Raw genomic sequence first — 19,825 nt, forward strand, 5'->3', positions numbered from 1 at the left:
TTCCTTTTTGCTTTCAGGAAAACCTTTAACTTACGCCCTGGGTGTTGCCTGTCCACAGCTTCCTGGTGGCTCACCGCTTCTGCCTGCGCCAGCCTTGCTCCGGCAGCTTCAAGGCTTCTGGGCTTCAGAGCTTGTTGGGAAGGCTTGCTGCTTTGGCCTGCTACCCCTGCTTCAGGTGTCAAAAAGCTTTTAATTAGCCTGCTTCCTCTACTTACTATATAACTAGGCCCTTCCAGGTCTGCATAGCCTAGTCCTAGGGTCTGAAGGGAGAATTATTTTTAGCTAATCATTCTTCCATAAACGTTCTTGTCCCCTGGCTCTCTGGGGATTCGAGGGAGAGTAAAGGCAGTGTGAGGTTCTCCTGCACGATGGACCCGTGACTGCCCCTGCGCATATGGGGCTGGTCCTCGGTCCACCGGGGATCGCCTTGATGGGCACACCGTGTTCGTGTAGCTGGTGTCTGTTCCGAGCGGTTGATGCCCATGCTGGCCCAGTTTTTAAATACTCTGACGATTGCTACTGTTGTGTCTCCAAGGAGAGGGTACCTCCAGCTGTTTGGTGAACTCTTTGTAGTGTTTTTAGTTCGCTTGTTAAAGAGACTTAGTTTTGTTTCCCCAGGAAATATTTTGAACACAGACTGATCACTAACAGAACAAAATAAAACAATAAAAAACAAACCCACTGATTTCCATTCCTATTCACAATGAAGACTGTTAACATGTCAATAGGTGTCAAGATGATAGACATGATGAGTGGGAAGATCTCTTCAGGGCCTCTAGAAGGGTTCAGTACTTACAGTAATAAAGGGCACTAGCCCTGTCATTGGGCTGTGGGAGCTCCTGGAGTGCAGTGTGGGAGCTCAGCCCAGTGACAGGCGCAGAGTAAGCGTTCTGTACATAAGGGTTGTTCTGAGAATTTTGTTAGTAGTAGTAATAATAAATGATGGTAGACATGATACATTGGAGATTTAAAAAAAAAAAAAAGATAAAGACTAAGTTGCGAAGTCGAGACCTTAAAAGCCACGCATGTCATTAAGAGAGCAGCATGGGCTGGAATAGTCATACACACTTAATCTTAAAACACACAATTGTATATCTTACCATAATGCCTTGTTGTTTGTTTTTAAATATTTATCTTAGAGAAAGAGAGTGCATGGGGGGTGGTGTCAGAGGGAGAGAGAATCTCAAGCAGACTCTCCGCTGAGCGTGGAGCCTGACTTAGGGCTCAGGGCCACAACCCTGGGATCATGGCCTGAGCTAAAAGCAAGAGTTGGACGCTTAATTGACTGAGCCACCCAGGTGCCGCATAATGCCTTGTTTTTACTTGAGTTTCAGTATCAGTTTAGTAGTGTACTTGAAGCTGATAATATTGATGCCTTAACAGTTTGTTAAATAATAAGAGCGAAGGGGAAAAGAAAGCGAGAGATGGTATAGGAAGTGTAACAGGGCAGTGACTGTTCAGGAAGGGATACTTCTCAGTTCAGTTTGAGAGTGAAGACCGAGTGACTTTACGTGGACAGACGCCTTGGACCTAGGGAATAAGGGCAAGGGCCTGGGCTGGGATTGAACCAGGTGACCAGTGTGTCTGGAGCAGAGTGAGCTAGGAAGAGAGAGCATGTGAGATCTGGGAGGTCGGAAGACCAGAATACGTTTGCCTGACAAGTTATAGCAGGTTGACTTCCGCTTGGAGAGAGGTGGGAAGTTTGGAGCAGAGGAGTGTTGCCATCTGAGCTACGTCCAAACATGATCACTAGGACCGGCAGGGTGAGAATAGATCGTGGGCTTAAGGGAGGAGGGGAGGGGCCGGTAGGACCGTCCAGGCGGGTCGCAAAGGCAGGTTTGTTGGGATGGGCCAGAGGAGGTACGGTGAATTCTGGATATTCTGGGTGTAGACCAGATTTGAGAACTGCATGGGAACGGTTATTGGAGATTGCAATTCTATTTAATATAGTGTGATAAATCCTCTGTTATATGTCGTAGCTGTAAGTGTAGACACTTCAACTCAATTGTTGACGTGTGTCACCTACTGAGTTTTCCCTGTCGTGTTTGCAGTTTTTCCAACATCATAGTGCTTTCAGTATGAAGCCTTTAAAGAGACATCTCTATGTTTGGTGTTTTTAAAAAGTACATATTCTGTGTTAAATTTGTGATCTTCCGGTCCATACTAAGAGTACTTTTTATTTTGATCAGTTTATGTAAGAAAGGACATTTTAGTATACATTCCCTCTTGTATGTCAGTTAGCTGTGGTTCTTGACAATCTAGAACTTGAAGTTAGAGTCCCAGCAGAAGCCTCTTTTTCTGAGTTTCCTTCTACTGCCACGAACATGAAAATGATCTGTGGTGTTAGAGGGGAAAAGCAAGATGAGTTTTATTTTATTTTTAGCATTTCCTTAGCTTCATGGTCTTGTCTTACTATGTCATCAATTCGATAATTCAAGAATATTTCCTGAACTGACATTTTAAAATTTCACTACATCGCACTGCATTCCAGAGAAGATTTAAGGCAGCTTATGAACCTGACGTGAGGTAATGTGGAGAATGGTCTTCACCGTGCAGCAGCGTGGCACTTCCGATGACCACGTGTGCAGAGTGGCTCTCATTTGGGCCCCCGCCAGCCACACTAAGTACCCCAGTAATTAGCGGTCATTTCCTGACCAGGGTGAGGTGTGGTATTTCACATGATCCCATTCCATGCTTCAAATTTTGCACGTTCCATACTGAAAATGTGGAAAGGTGACTAGAAATCACATCACCTAGAAATACCTGATCTTTAAACATTTTGGTGCCTGTCTTTCTCTGTCTTCATCTGGCATAGAAATTCATAGATATGTATTTTGTGTATTTACAGAAAAAACAATCAGTGTGTAAATTTTTAATTAACTTCTTGCCAGCAGTATAGTCTGCATTTTTGCCTATTAAATCGTATTCTCTAACAATATTTTGAAAGATATGACTAATTTTCTGATTTGTGATATTTACTCAGTTTCATCTTTCAGAATATTTCAGTTATTCCCAATATGTTACTGTTGGAAACCACACTATAGTAAATGTTGTGGCTTCATTTTTATTTGCATGTATTTTCAGTTGAGGATATTCCTAGCTATGTTTCTGTGTGCCAGGGGTATAAAGTTACTAGAAGTTGAAGAGGTTGGAGTTTCTTATTTCAGAGTTAAAGAAATTGAGTAAATCGGGATGTGTACTGTGTGCTGTGTGTTGGGGGTGGGGCAGACGATGGTTAAGAGATTGGGCCAGAATGTGCTTACTTATTAGCCCAACGCCCGCCACATAATCACGGCTGCTAAGTGGTAAGCACTTTATATGTGTATTAATTATTTTAATCCTTACTACAATATATAAGGTGAGTACCACTAGAAACGCTGTTGCATGGATGAGAAAACTGAAGTTTTGAAAGCTTGCGTTATCTGCCCAGGGCGACACAGCTAATGGCAGAGCCGGGATTCGAACCTGAGTAGTCCGGCTGCAGAGCGCGTGCTGTTACCGCTCCCCTGACCGCCCGCAGTAAACGCTGGCCCGGCGTCCAAGTGTTCAGGACATGCTCTTTCCCTGCACTGCTCTATAACCAGGGGTGGTTTTGGCGTCAGTATTTTTTGGATTTTAGAAAGCTAATTTAGTGATATGCCCTGTTTTATAAAGGACTCCTGTTGGGGTTTGGAGTAGCGCCTCCAGAGCAGAAGCATTAGTGTTTCTACAGTGAAGCGTGTTTGTCTTTACACTAAATGAATTTAAAAAACCAAAACCCAAAAAACTGTAATTATCCTGATGTCAGTACCTGCTGCCAAATGAGTTGTGAAAACCTTTTGGCTTTAGAATTGCAGGTAAGGGATTGTGGACCCGCATAAAACGCTTAGAAAGGGTATCGGGCATTTAGAGCACACTTATACGCGTTGGTGAGAAGTACTGCTGTTCCTCCTACCAGTTATCATCGGCTCCTTCTGTCCCCAAATGCAGAGAGCTGGTGAGACAGACAGCTCAGAGTACTCTTCTCGCAAGGACCTGAGGAGGGGAAATGTGTTAGAGTCTTTCAGCCATTCTTCCCTAAATCAGAATAAGGATCTCTCCTGTCCTAAATGGGAGTGTGTTGAGCTCCATGCTCCTGTCGTCTGTTTGCACTCTCAACATATGATGTGCGTCTACAGAGCAGCTAAACTTGTGTTTCTAGCCTTTCAGAGCGTCTGGCTCTTTATTACGCCCCCGTTATTTTTCCCCTATCTTTTTTGGGATATAATTGACATATAACATTGTGGAAGTTTAAGGTGTACAAAGCGATGATTTGATACATTTTTGTATTGCAAGATGATTACCACAGTAAGGTTAATACCACCTTACATAATTAGTTTTTTTTTTTAATTTGTGGTGAGAACATTTAAGATCTTTTCTTTTAGCAACTTTGAAGTATATAGTATAATACTGTTAACTATAGTCACCGTGTTGTATATCATGTCCCCAGAACATATTCATCTTATAACTGGAACTTTGTACCCTTTGGCCAGCATCTCCCCCGGCCCCTGGCAACCCTCATTCTATTCTCTGTTTTTATGAGTTGGACTCTTAGATTCCACATATAAATGAGATCATACAGTATTTGTTTTTCTCTGGGTTATTTCATTTAGCATAATGCCCTCCAGGTTCATCCATGTTGTCATAAAAGCAGGATTCCCTTCTTTTTTTATATCTGAATAATATCCCATTGTATATGTGTGCCACATTTTCTCTATCTGTTCATCTGTCAGTTCACATTCAGGTTGTTTCTGTGTCGTGGACAGCCCCCTTTCTTTAAGCACAAACCTATTGGGAGAACAATTTAATGGACCCATCATTTCTGCAGATATGACCAGAAGTGACTGAAGACTAAAGCAATTGCACTTGAAATTGAGCTGTTCCTCTCCTTTCCCACCATTTTAGCTGATAAAAAACCATAATCATACATCATTATAATCACGACAATTACCAAGAAATATTCTAGTTTATATAGTATTATGAAGTGATTTTAATTCTCTGGTCATATTACTTTCATCGCAATCTAATCCAAATATAAATTTATTAAATGCTCCTAATGGGTACATTTGCCGTAAGTTAAAATTTTCGACACTTGAGGTTAAACCTGTTCTCTATCCTCGGCAGGATCCCTTTGAACCATTTGAAGACATGCTGTATATCGTTTGTTCTCTCCTTGTGCATGTTAGGGTAGTACTTGTCTTCTTCTTCCCAGCCCCCAGGTACTGGAAGCAAACTTGGTCTCCTCCTCGGCAGTGCCTTTGCAGCCCGACAGCATCCCCAGTGAGCTGGAAGGGCGCTCTGAGATTAGCGAGTCAACCGGAGCAGGGAGGCAGAAACAGCAATGGGATCAGTGTTGAGGCTTCTTTATTTATATTTGACAGGTTGTTGTTGTTGTTGTTTTATTTCATTTTTTTATTTATTTGACAGAGATAGAGACAGCCAGCGAGAGAGGGAACACAAGCAGGGGGAGTGGGAGAGGAAGAAGCAGGCTCCTAGCGGAGGAGCCTGATGTGGGGCTTGATCCCGTAATGCCGGGATCACGCCCTGAGCCGAAGGCAGACGCTTAACCGCTGCGCCACCCAGGCGCCCCTGTTGTTGTTTTTTAAAAAGATTTTATTTTATTTATTTGACAGAGACAGCCAGCGAGAGAGGGAACACAAGCAGGGGGAGTGGGAGAGGAAGAAGCAGGCTCCTAGCGGAGGAGCCTGATGTGGGGCTCGATCCCAGAACGCTGGGATCATGCCCTGAGCCGAAGGCAGACGCTTAACGACTGCGCCACCTGGGTGCCCCAATATTTGACACATAACTAAGATACAAAATGCAAAAAAATATTTGTTCCTTTTAATGTTGGAAAGGAATGTGTGAAGCCTACAATTTGTCGAGCAGTTAGACTTAATTGGTCTTCAGGGGTGGTGTGTGTGTGCGTGTGTGTGTGTGAGAGTGAGTGATGGGGGTTGTACAGTGGGTAAAAATATGTGGTGTGAAAAATAATATCATTTTCAGTTTATTTTATATTATTTGATTCCCACAAAAACATATTTGTTTTGGCAGTTGCCTTCCCTATAGCATCGTGTTGGAATTTGGCATGTGGTATTCACTAAGCTCTCATTGTTTCATGGTTGTACGTTTTAGTCAGTTTCCTGGTGGTAGTAGATGATGAGTTTAAATTCTAGAGCAGAGAACTTGAAAAAAAGGATATAACATACAATCACATGATACAGGGTTAAAGTATACATTTATTTATTTGACGCATGTTGACTAATGTAACTTTTTCAACTGACAATTTTATTTGATTTTGGATCTTAGAATATGAACTGCATGGAAATCATTGATAATGTTGGTATTTATTTTCTTACAGAGAGGAAAAAGGAAAGTGGATGACTGAAAAATGTTTTGTTATGTTGTCATATTTTAAAAGTTGTATTTCCTTTTCTAGGTTGCTGTAGTGAAACTAAAAAATGCAGATAAGGTATTTGCCATGAAAATATTGAACAAATGGGAAATGCTGAAAAGAGCTGAGGTAAGATTCTAATTATTGGGATGTTTTTGTTTTTGTTTTTTTTAAGATTTTATTTATTTATTCGACAGAGATAGAGACAGCTAGAGAGAGAGGGAACACAAGCAGGGGGAGTGGGAGAGGAAGAAGCAGGCTCATAGCGGAAGAGCCTGATGTGGGGCTCGATCCCATAACGCTGGGATCACGCCCTGAGCCAAAGGCAGACGCTTAACCGCTGTGCCACCCAGGCGCCCCTATTGGGATGTTTAAATAATGTTTCAGAAAGAATATGAGGCCTATAAAATCATAAAGCCACTAGATCCTTAAATATCATTTAATAACATTGTGTCTGTGGTGGCATTATTTTTAAGACCTAAGAGACAAGTTCCACAATTTACAATTGTGATATAGTGATGATAGACGTTAAAATTCATAAAAAAACATTAAAAAGTCATAATTTGTGACGTTTAGTTTATATTGCCTGAAAACCAAATGTGCGGCTTGTATATTTATGTGAAAAGGAGGTGTGGAAACCAGTTTATTTTATAGGAAGAAATTTTGCAATACTGCATTTCCAACTTGATGTAACTCGTTTATATTATTCTGTATTTATCTGTGTTCTGCTCAAAGTGGAAGTCAGTAGGAGTTTTGAATGTGCCCTCTAAGAAGTCTCTTGATTGCTAATTATACAGTTAAATTTATCTTTTTTATATTATTAAAGGATGGTAGTAAAATCTGCTCTTGCAAAAATTGCCAGTGTTTTTTATGTTGATGCCAGAAGCAAGGGAAGGATTGGCTGGAGCGATGTTAAAAATATCTCACAGCTGGTATGGTCTGGTCAGAACTGACATTACACGTAGATTTGAGGGGATTCTGGGGGTCTCCAGCTGTGGGAGATCATGGTGAGCGGCCAGATGGAGTGGGGCCCGCGGGGACCTCGGTGTGGAAGTATTTCAGTATTTCAACTTGTAGAAGGATCAGACTGTTGCATAGGCAGAACAGTAGCTGTGAGGTTGGTAAGATTTCTCTAATGAGAAGTTAGCCCTTAGAAATCTTTCTTTATCCACCAGTACTGGTAGCAACCTGAAACCGCCACCCCCCCACCCCCCCACCCCCCGCCGAACATATGGAAAAAAGCGAAAATGGTTCCCTTGATGATAGGTGTGGTGGTTGTAAGAAACTTCATTATTCGTTTCTTTGGGAAAATTTGAAAAATGTAGCAAAACGCAAAGACATTTACATTCCGTCACCTAGAATTGATCACTAACATTTGGTGCACGTTTTTGCTTTCTGTCTTGTTTTCTGTGTGTCTCCTGAAAAACACTGCACAAGTGAAGTATGGATACATATTTGTAAAAGGAATAGTAGCACATTACAGATAAAGCTGAAGTCCTCTTCGACTGTACCCCACCCAGTGCAGCCCCTCTCGGCCTCCCACAGCTCATCTCCATGTAATAGTATCTTGCTGAGAAAAGTATTTGGAAATTTTTATGTCACTGTGGCATATGTGCCAGTGTCCTTTATATTCAGTAATTTCAGTCTTTACTTTTGAATTTCCTTAAGGCTCACTTGCCTTCCTGTTACTGGTTGGATTTTCCAGGTAGTCAGCAGTGAGATTGATGAGGGTGTTCTTCTGAAATTGACACTGATGGAAGGGAAAGGAGGTGAAACATCATTTTCAGGGGAAGTCAGGCTGTCCAGCAGGGAGCTGTAGAGCAGAAACGGTCCTTCGGAGTCCCTCATGAGGCCTGAGGACTTACCTTTGCACCTGCCTCATTCAGTCACTGACTCCGGGCCACCTCCAGATGGACATGGTCTTGGGGCCGTGGAGCTTCTGCAGCTGAGGCAGACGCCGAGGGAGCTGGCAGCTTCGCCAGCAGCTGCAGCAACAAGTCTTACTAGTTAGAGTAAATAAGTCTGTTCTAATTGTTTCATGGAAATCATAGTTGTCAGTTTAGTGTTTCAGCATTAGAAATTTTTAAAAATTGAGTTCAAAGTTTGCACTATTTTCTATGAAGTTGGTATGTTGGGGAGAATTAGAAGAAAAAGGAAGGATCACTGGGTTAGCTTTCATTACAGAAGAAGTGGCAAAGTTGAATATAAAACAAGGAATTGGAAATTAAATAATTTTGTTGAATTAAAAAACATTAGTATATTCTCTTTCTGGGGTGAGCTGGAAGAGATTTATTTCTTCCTATCCCTTCCATTAAGTACAGTTTTAAAGACCCTCGACATTACGTATAAAATAAATCTAAGGAGATTCTGAAAGGCAGAGAGGAGGAGGTGGACCTTGGGGCCTGAGGAGCGGCACTCGTTCTGTGAAGCCCGTGTTACTCTGATAGAAAAACCCAACAGGAACCATACAAAGGAAATTAAAGACCGAAGCGCCTCATGAGCATAGATACAGATCACCTTACCAACACATTAGCAAATAGAGTTCAGCAGTGTGTAAAAAGACTTGTGCATACAGGATGACCTAGTGGGTTTTACTTCAGGGATACAAGGCTGGTTCAGTGTTGAAAAGGAACATAAGAAATAGCAGGGAGATTGGTAGGAGAAGGAAGGGAAGAATGAAGAGGGGGTAAACAGAAGGGGGAATGAACCACGAGAGACTGTGGACTCTGGGAAACAAACTGAGGGCTTCAGAGGGGAGGGGGGTGGGGGAATGGGCTAGCCCGGTGATGGGTAGTAAAGAGGGAACGTATTGCATGGTGCACTGGGTGTTATACGCAAACAATGAATCATGGAACACTGCATCAAAAACTAATGATGTACTGTATGGTGACTAACATAACATAATAACAAATAAAAATAAATAAAAGGAACTCTCCTCAAACTACTTAAAACTTTCCTCTTTTAGGAAGAAATTCTACATTGAAATTTTTGCAGACAGATTCATTTTGAAGTAGAGTGGAGTTGTATTTCTATGCTTGAGTTATCAAGTCCTTTTTTTAAACACATGTTTAAAAAAACTCTCTTCTGACCATGACTTATCCAGCTTTGGAAAACTGGGCCTACCAGTGATGCTTAATAACTTAGAGATGAGCAGCGAAATGTCTCGATTTTTAACCTGTGTGTTGTTGATGCTTTAAACACTTTTTCAAAGCTACACCTCCAGCCTATTTGCTGTATTTATTTCCATCTAAGGTATATCACAAATATATAACCAGTAGGACACACATCACTGGAGGTAGCAGGATACCCTGTGTCTTTCTGTCCCCGGGCAGCTGAATATTTGCTGACTAACCTCATGGGTCCAGAGGTTGCTGTCGCTGCCTGTTCATCACTCGCAGACTCTGTTAGTGTCGCTTCCCTTCTCCCGATCTGTGACGGTGTCTGAAGAAGATGTATGACCTCCAGTAACCCCTGCTGCCATTTATTACATTCTCATATACTCAGATATTCTATTTTTACAGGAGGATATTAAAGAATTGTTTAGTTTTTTTTTTTTAAAGGTAAAAGTGGATGTTATTATAGCCTTTATCCTTGTGGAGTCCTTGGTACAACTTCATGAACCTTGTGATGTGCATGCATCATGGTTTGTTTAATATCGATTTGGAACAGGGTTTCCCAGCAGTGGCACTTGTGACATTTGGGGGCAGATGATTCCTTGTGGGGGCCTGTCCTGTGCATTGTAGGATGTGTAGCAGTCTCTTCCCAGTAGATTGCCGTTACCCCCGCACCCCCCAGTTGTGACAACTGAGGACAACGTGACCTACTGAAGCAGAAAAGGACACGGTGCTTTACATCTAAATTCAGGATCTGAGCTGTTAATAGGGATCATTTAATACCTACTTACGGATAAAGTCACATGATGCCTGGAATTTGCTTCAAAAAACCCCAGTGCGTGTGCATATGTGCTCGCGTATACACATGCGTGGAGGAAGGGTGGTGGTGCGTGAAGGGTGCAGGACGGGGTTTGAGGGGGTGAGGGTGTAGACGAAACAAGATTGAGTAATAACATCATTGTTGAAGTTGGTTGATGAGAATATTGTGGGGAGGAGGGAGTTTTACTCTTCTCTCTTGTATGTGTTTGAAGTTTTAGGTCATAGTTTATATTTTTTACTTTTTTAAATTTTTTCACAGAAACAGTTTAGAATAGACGAGAATGTACTGAAGTTTAATCTGTTGACAGAATGTCTTTGGAGCTTTGTTGAGTTTGGAGTCCCTAATCAGACGTTTATCAGAATTTAGCTGGAACGTCTGTTGTGAGATTCCAGAAAGCTGTCATAATAAGATAAAGTCAGGAGCAAAGAGTTTTTCTGGGCTTTGACGATCTTTGCCCCTCTCAGAAACTTTAGCGGCGAACGAGATTCGTAGGTCACTTAAATTCTAAAACACAGCTTAGTAGTCAGTGTGTCAGGTGGTTTTCTTTTCCCCCTAAAGTGAACCAAAGCATAATGTGGATTTTAATAATCAAATTGTCAGCTTAAACTGCCCATTTAATTTGGTTTAAGCTTTAATTTTTCTTAAATTTTTCTCTGGTGCTGTTTCATGCATGACTTTGGAAGTTTTATTTGATCAAATAAAATTTATGGGACTACATGGAAATAATTAAGGTACCTAGTTAGGGTATATTAATGTTAATTGTTTTGTATATCATGGCTGTTGAATTTATTTTATGGGAGATAAGTAAGCACTTCCTGTCGATAGAATACTGTGTGATGATTTTTCAGTGGGCATGAATACGGTGCAGCCATTAAGAAGAATTAGGTGGTAGGTGGGTCTCTACTGGTTTACATCTAAACTCTGGTGTATTGTTTCTTGAAAAAAAAAAAAAAACGTACGGAGCACTGTGATCTGACTTGTGTAAAGAAAAGCGAGGGGAAATGGGGTACCACGTGAATATTGTGTGTGTGCATGTGTGTGTGTGAGTGTTCCCACTTGCAGAGACAAATTTTGTGAGAAGATACTCAGCAGAGTAATTGGTGGTGACCTCTGGACACACGTGACCGTGTGAGTATGGTGTGTGACTTGGGAGACTTAAGTTTCACTTCACCTTTCAGTTCTTCTTGAACTTGGCTGATATAATGGGTTTTTTTTTTAATTAAAACTTTAAAGATGATAGATTATAGAATTATAATGTATCATATAAAATTATTTTTTTTAGCCACACATTTCTAAGGTTCTCAGGATGTACCTTTATAATAGTGGAAATACAGTCTCAGAATAAATTAAGACTTTTACAAAAAGAAAAAGTTCATTAGAGAAAATGGACAAAGGGAGTGAACAATTCAGATACAAAGTTCAGATGTCCTGTAAGCGTGTGTAGAGCTGCTTATCTGCATGGGGAATTGGGAATGTTGATGAAAAGAACAGTGAAGTATGGTTTTATACCCATCATATTGACACACTTAAAAGTCTAATAATGCCAAATGCAGTTCAGGATGTTGAGGGGGGAGTCAGGGAGATTTCCAACTGGGGTGAGGATAGTAGTCAGTATACACTTAGGAGAGAAAATTGGCTATGTCTGGTAAAGTGGAAAATGCTTGTAGCTAGCATTTCGACTTCTAAGTATATGCCCTGGAGAGACTGTTGTGCATTTGTACAAATATATGCATTGCAACATCATAAAAACAAAATTGGAAGTAACCTGTTTTCCTGGTTGGGGTTTGCATACATAAATTCTTGTATATTCAGACAAGCGAATGCCGTAGCAATCGGAAGGAAAACAGCCATCATTGAATAAGAAGTAATCAAGTTGCAGAAGAATAGATACAATTATAACACTCATGTAAACTTTCAAAATGCAAAACAGTTAAGTTGTTTTGGGCACATACATGTGTGATCAAAGCATATACAGGAAAGAACATGGTATATACTATGGATTATTAATTTTATCAGGAGGAAGGCAGGGAAACATGTAAGGAGGAAGACTACAACCTACTTGTATTTTATTTCCTTAAAAAGAACAGAAGTAGAGATGGCAAATTGTTAATGTTTATATTATCTGAATGATAGTTTGGACTGTGATCATTAAATGCATGTGTGCTTTTTTCTGTTTTTTTTTTTTTTTTAACTATAGCAGTATTTTTTAATGTAAAATGTTTTCAAGTGTATTATTGCCATTGTCTGCTTTCTGAGGGTGCTTGACTTGTTGAAAAGTAATGTCAGGTGGGATGTATTCCTTTTCTAGGACAGGAAGTATAATAAACATATTCCTTTTCCAGGACAGGAAGTATAATAAACATTTTCCTTTTCCAGGACAGAAAGTATAATAAACACATTAAGCAATTGTTTGCATGATGTATTTTACATAAAGTGTCCTCTGATTAAAAAACATCTTTGTTTTTCCTTTTCAGACAGCCTGTTTTCGTGAAGAAAGGGATGTATTAGTGAATGGAGATAATAAATGGATTACAACTCTGCATTATGCTTTCCAGGATGACAATAACTTAGTAAGAATCATTTTTATATCTTTCTATATTCTTATTAAATTTGTATTTGCACAATTTAGCATTATTCTCTTTTAAGCATTATTTAAATGTAGTTGTTATTTAGAAAACCACTGAATTTCACAGTGTGTAAATTGTGTATTTAATATGTCCCCCTGCCCCGGGTAATTTGATCACTTTCCACTGGAATTTTTTAATGCTTTTTAATAAGCAAGTACAAACTAAATCCAAACATTTAAATTCTATAAGAGGTGCTCAGGAGTTTTCTTTTCATGATTTTCCCAGTATATTTTATTTATAATATTCTATTACTGTTTGGAATTTTACATATTTTTCGAAGTGGCCATGTGCTGCTTGAAGTAGAGAGCCACATTTAAAATTGAGGCTGCATCTGATTTTATATGGACATCATGACCCACATGATGGAAGAAGTTGGGAACGAGGTCAGAGGAAGACCAAAATATGAAAGCACTGCTAATTGAAGATTGAAGGGATAAACAAGGGAGCAGGAAATGAAGGTGGAACCCGCCACTGCTGGGCCTGCTGTTCGAGGCTCTTCATCTTGGGCCCGAGTTTTACTTCATTTTTTTTGTTTTTTTGGTTTTTTTTTTTTTTTGGTTTTGTTTTTGTTTTTTTTTGTTTTTTTTTTGTTTTTTTTAGCATACATGTGTTGAGTTCCTGCTGCATGCCAGACACAACACTGTGTCCTGGGTTATACAATTAATAACATTGGGGCACCTGGGTGGCTCAGTCGGTAAAGCATATGCTTTTGGCTCAGGTCATGATCCTAGGGTCCTGGGATCGAGCCCCACATCGTGGGGTTCCCTGCTCACTGGGGAGCCTACTTGTCCCTCTGCTACTCCTACCTCAACCCCCGCTTATGCTTTCTCTCTCTCTCAAATAAATCTTTAAAAAAATCAATAAGATTTCTTTTTTTTTTTTTTTTTTAAAGATTTTATTTATTTATTTGACAGAGATAGAGACAGCCAGCGAGAGAGGGAACACAAGCAGGGGGAGTGGGAGAGGAAGAAGCAGGCTCACAGCAGAGGAGCCTGATGTGGGGCTCGATCCCATAACGCCGGGATCACGCCCTGAGCCGAAGGCAGACGCTTAACCGCTGTGCCACCCAGGTGCCCCTAAAAAAATCAATAAGATTTCTTATTCACACAATAGATGTTTATTGGATATGTGCCGTGTGCTAGGCACTGTTCTCTAGATTGTGGAGACTGAGCAGTGAGAAAGACAAAGGATCTCTTTCCTTACTGTTCCAGACAATAAATCCAAAATCAAGTAAATCATATTTTCAGATTATTTCAGATGAAGAAAGTGTAACATTTATTCAGAGGTGTGAAGTCGATGACTTTTCTAAGACATATAAATTAGCTAAACCAAGAAGGAAGAAGAGGCAGAGAGGTCTTGGTGAGCCACAGTGTGGAGATTGAAGCTTGTTATGTTCACACGGATGGAGGGTAGAATAAGAGGCTTGGAGATGGGGGCGGAGACATGAGAGCCACATCATATAGCACCTTACATGTTCCGGTAAAGAAATTAGACTTTCACAGCCATGTTTCTCAAAACAGTAGGGTTTTTGGGTCATGGGACTCTTGCATATTTTTTAGAATGACTTTATATCTGCGAGCCTTGACAGTGACGCGTACAGGAATGGAACAGCCCTGACAGGTCTCAGCTTCTTCGTTCTGCCTTCCCTCATGTTCATTCTGGTGTCCCTCATGGAGAAAAGTGTGAAAACGGCTGTTTTAGGACCATGGAGAGTCTGTGGCGGAAGGAGACAAGAGCGGTGTTTCAGGGACGAGAGGGAGCCAGTGTGATCACAGCGCGAGAGGGAGGGAGTGCACGATGGTGCTTCCAGACCGTAGAGCCCGCCAAGAAGGGCTTCAAGGGACAGTGTGGATGAGTCTTAGTTTTCCAGCGTCTGACTTGGGGGATTCACTGCTTAGTGGTTGATGAGTTGAGTTGGGAAATATATTTGGGAAGGGAGAATTTCGAGCAGGGGGCAGGTGATGGGTTTACTTTGGTGTGTGTTGGGTTTGAGTTGTCGTGTGACCCACTGGTGGGTTCGGCATCTCGGTCTGTTGCTCCTGAGGGCAAACAACACTGTGTAGCTTACGGAGTTCTCGTCTTACGGATCGGTTTTTGGCCAACGACTGCCTGCAGCACAAATTTGGCTCACCGCCTATTTTTGTACAGCCCACAGGTAAGAATTTTTAAGTATTTGAAAAAAAAATCAAAAGAAGAAGATTTTGTGACATGTCAGTGTGATATAAAATTCAGACTTCAGTGTCCATAAAGTTCTGCTGGAACGGAGCCGTGTCTGTTGGTTTGTACACGGTCAGTGGCTGCTTCTGCACGAAGATGGCAGGGTCGGCCTCATGCGACAGCAGCTGGCCCCGTGACACGGGAACGCCGCATGTGCGCGTCACTGTCGCCACTCTGCGCTGCTGCTCAGCGACCTACAGATTTCAGCGACGGTTACAACTTGATTGCATTTTTGATGCGGACGTCTTGCGATCCGTGACATTTTATCATTCCTGTCACTGCTAGCGCATGTGCGGACGTCACACAGCCCGCTCGGCCGGCGTGGCATGGAGGGGGTTACATGTTACCAGGCTGGAGGCCTACCTGCTGCGCCGAGCCGTCCTCGCGCCTCCGCTGCTCCCGGGAAGGCACGGTCAGGAACGTCAGAAGCACAGAACAGTATCTTATCACGGCAGAACTTCTTCACAGAAACACAGAATGAGCCGTAGGGAGTGCCTGAGTGGCTCGTTTGTGAGCCGGGCAGGAAGGCCATTTACCCGCGTTGAGGGATTTAAATCACGTTTGACTGCCGCTGCCAAAGGAACACACGTTCACAGAAAATAGACTTGTCTCACACTGTGAAGAACGGTTGGCGAGAACGGTTACTTCGAGAATGGGGGACGTTGGGAACAGCAACGGTTGATTTTAAAACCAGGAAATGATTTTGAGTGGTTGCTTTTGGCTCTTGAGGTGAAAAGAGGTTACAGGTCCTGCTCTTCTGTTGTGACTTGAGGACGCGTGCCGAGTCTGTAGTCCTGAGGAATCAGCCTTTATTAATAGTTGGTGTGGAATAATTTATAGCCAATCGTATGTTCAGAGAAGTTGAGGAAACCCTAAGTTGCTACAACCTGCGTTGGAATTTGCTAGTATGTACATTTACAAGTGAGAGTGGTAAAAAAATAGGTGTGGAGCAGGAAGAGGCTTAGTCGGACAGATTTACAAATTACGTAAAAATACTAGGCACCCAGAGCCCGTGGTTATTCATCGTCTTATTAATCAGCTGGTAGTTTGCCGCAAACACTTGAATGTGTCATTTGTTACTGAACCAGGAAGATCACCAGTGAACTTCATTCAGTCTCTTTGGAAACGACTGTTATCATATCCGTGACTTTTTGTCAGAAAGCAAAGCTGAATATCCTCACTTGGTCTACATTCAGCCATTCAGTGCATTTGCGGTGTCAACATTTTGTCGCAAAGGGCCAAGGTAGAAACATTTCTGAACAAAAAACCTCACCCTCAGCCATGAGTATATAATATTCAATAGCTTAGAAATTAACTTTTCCTGTAGATTTGATATGTTTTAAAAATAAGTTTTACCTTAAATTATAAGACAAAACAGCACTCATACAAAACTTCCACTCTGGTGAAGTCATTTTGACAGCGAACATTGTTGGAATCACAAGTAATGTCAAGCTGCTTTATCTAATTCACATGCCGTCCAAAGTAAAAAGAAACAAAATCTCTATTTCCACACAGATTTGCAGCAGATAAACCTTTTGAGCTCCAACTACAGTTAGCATTAGTTTTTGGGGTTTGATGCAAGTGACAAGGAAATGTCCATAGTTCAAAACCCAGTCACCGGCAATTGCGACCTTCCACCTAGCCTTTAGTTAGAAGTGATTAATCTGCAGTGTATCGACATGCTTGAACTACAAGTATCAGGAGAAAAATCTAATAGCATTGTATAGATGCTTTCCAAGTGAGGAATATGCCGTTAAAATTACATGCTCACAAATTGATACTAGTAGCTGTCTTTGTGAAGACATTTTCACATGAAATACGGCAACTCCCATTACAGATCAGCACGTGCACAGGAACATGAGCCGTAGATTCTGATGATAGGGAACACTGACTTTGCGCCCCAATTAAGCAAATGGTCATACTCTCCTTCCCCGCAAAAAAATTTACATTTTTCTGTTAGTATACCTGTATTATAAAACTCTCACTCAGGGGCGCCTGGGTGGCACAGCGGTTAAGTGTCTGCCTTCGGCTCAGGGCGTGATCCCGGCGTTCTGGGACAACCCCCACATCAGGCTCCTCCGCTATGAGCCTGCTTCTTCCTCTCCCACTCCCCCTGCTTGTGTTCCCTCTCTCGCTGGCTGTCTCTATCTCTGTCGAATAAATAAATAAAATCTTAAAAAAAAAATAAAACTCTCACTCAATTATTATTTTATTTTGAATTTTGCCAATAAAAATTTGTGGAGATTGTTTTCTATCTTACTGTATATCTTGCTTTTTCCTCTTGGCCGGCCAAGCCTGAAGTGTTCACTACTTGGCCCTTTACAGGAAAGATTGGCCAGCTCCTCTTGTAGATAACAGTGAATTCTAGTAGGAAATGAGAATAACTGATGGGTGCTTGTACAGGGAGAAAAGTTTGCCTAGAGAAGTCAGAGCTAGAGAACCCCACAAGAAGGAAATGACTGGGAGTGGTTGGGCAAGAAAGAGAGTCTAGGTTCTGCACTGTTGAAATCAATGAAAGGGGAGTCAGTTGAGGTGGAGGGAAATGGCTCCTCGGTCATGTTAGAGTAGAGTGGTTTAAAAAAAAAAAAAGTGGAAATATCATGCCCACCCACAAATCCTATTTTTCAGCCTCAGTGGATTACCTCCATTCTTGGACATTGTACTCCTCTACTCTTTGCCTTTATTTCTGTTCTCCCTGGCACCTTTCATGCCAGTGCCCATTCCTCTCCCTGTCGTCCTGTTGAAGTCCAGCTAATACTCCAGAATTGTCTCAAAGTCTGCATTTTAAAAGTCTTCTCCAGAATTCCCGGTTTGAATTAATCTTTCTCATTGCATTTCAGCTCTACATTTTTTTAGTACTGCCATTAGATGAGTAACGTACGTACATCTCTGATTTTTGGGGTACAGCTTAAGGAGATTAAGTAAATGATACGAACGCTGCTATCTTTAGCTAAAATGTACTTACAGGGCTGTGTAACTTAGTGGTCATGGAGTTTATCTGATTTCAGACATATCCAGGGGTTCAAACAGTGTCATTACATTGCTTGTCTTTCTATCCCTTACACAGAGGGATTGTGTGTTTTGGACTTCAGATTGTGACCCACTGGTGGGTCATAAAATCAATTTAGTGGGTTACAACCAGCATTTAAAAAGTTAAATAAAATAGAAAATGACAGAGTTCAAGCAGTAAGAGGGATTATTGTTTCATGACATTTATTTCTTTTATAATACATATTGAATCATCATAAATCGTATTATTGTGGGTTTTAGTCAGAATTGTTTAAAAGTCATAATGTAGAACTTTGCACATGCTAGTTGCTCTGTTAAATTGAGTGAAAGGATATTTGACTTGGATTTACCATACATATACGAGACTTTTGGGATGAATTTGTCAATGCAGATATAAGCTACATAGGTTTGTCAGAAAAATTTGTAAGAGTAAATTAAACACAGGGGCGCCTGGGTAGCGCAGTCGTTAGGCGTCTGCCTTTGGCTCAGGGCGTGATCCCGGCGTTCCGGGATCAAGTCCCACATCAGGCTCCTCGGCTGGGAGCCTGCTTCTTCTTCTCCCTCTCCTCTGCTGTGTTCCCTCTCTCGCTGGCTGTCTGTCGAATAACTAAATAATAAAAAAAAAAAGTAAATTAAACACAAACACGTACCTGGTTAGCGAACTTATAGCAGTTTATTGTGATGAATTTTCAAAAGCTTTTAGGTGATAAAGACTTAAATCCACTCTGACAGTGTTTTCTGTGGTAGGTAGATATAACACGGTAGAGGTACGGATTGCTTAAAAATCTGTATTTTGTTATAAACATAGAAATGTGTAGATACAGAAATAGTGTCCAAATACCAAATTTTGGATAGCAAAATTTTGCCTAATTTTCATTGACAGAAAGCCTGACATATCGTTCTCTCTCCTCTTGAGTTTAGTCTTACCTGTTCCTTTTGCATTTGACATTTGAATTAACATTTTTTTTTCCAGAGGCATTTCTCCGTGAAAAATAGTCTGTGCATACCAGTCATTAATTACATTAGAATAAAATTTACAGGGTAACCGGAAGAGAGCTGAAATATTCCAGTAGTCAAATCTCCTATAAATTGCCAGTTTTTCTTAGTTTAGGGCAAGCTTGTGGTATATTAGTCTCAAGAGTAGAAGTCCTAGTATCTCGGTTATCATTAAAGATTTTCTTTTGAATATTTATAAAATATTAGAAAATAAAATCATTGGAGCGCCGGGGTGGCTCAGTTGGTTAAGTGTCTGCCTTGGGCATCCAGTCCTGCATCAGGCTCCCTGCTCAGCCGGGAGTCCGCTTCTCCCTCTGACCCTCCCTCCATCTCGTGCTTTCTCTTTCTCTCTCTCTCTCTCAAATAAATAAATAAAATCTTTAAAAAAAATCATTTAGAAATGTTGGCAAGTCTAGTTTTAGATTCCAAAAAGGAAGTTTTGTTATACAATAACCATTAACCCCGATAGCCCTGGAGTAGCCAAATAACGTGCTTGTAGTGCTCCATGATTCAAGAGGCTGTGATGAATGAGTGGACTTTCATTTATAACCTTGTCAAATATCTCTGCAGCCAGTTTATGAAAAAATAGAGTCATAGCATACATGCATTTTATTTGCTTGAGAAGTGGTGTAAT

General features: G+C 41.1%; 1 protein-coding gene across 7 annotated transcripts in view; it reads left to right on the plus strand.

The window, feature by feature from the left end:
* CDC42BPA (CDC42 binding protein kinase alpha) overlaps window positions 1-19,825 on the plus strand; it is a 308,490-nt gene that overhangs the window by 93,123 nt on the left and 195,542 nt on the right. For all 7 annotated transcript variants that reach the window (XM_040636100.1, XM_040636097.1, XM_040636098.1 and 4 more), the window contains exons 3-4: window positions 6,455-6,538; window positions 12,817-12,912. In XM_040636100.1, the coding sequence (XP_040492034.1) occupies window positions 6,455-6,538; window positions 12,817-12,912 (180 nt within the window). The remainder of the gene's footprint in view (window positions 1-6,454; window positions 6,539-12,816; window positions 12,913-19,825) is intronic.

This window comes from Ursus maritimus, unplaced genomic scaffold (genome assembly GCF_017311325.1).
Source record: "Ursus maritimus isolate PB19 unplaced genomic scaffold, ASM1731132v1 scaffold_2, whole genome shotgun sequence".
In the NCBI taxonomy this organism is placed as follows: Eukaryota; Metazoa; Chordata; class Mammalia; order Carnivora; family Ursidae; genus Ursus; species Ursus maritimus.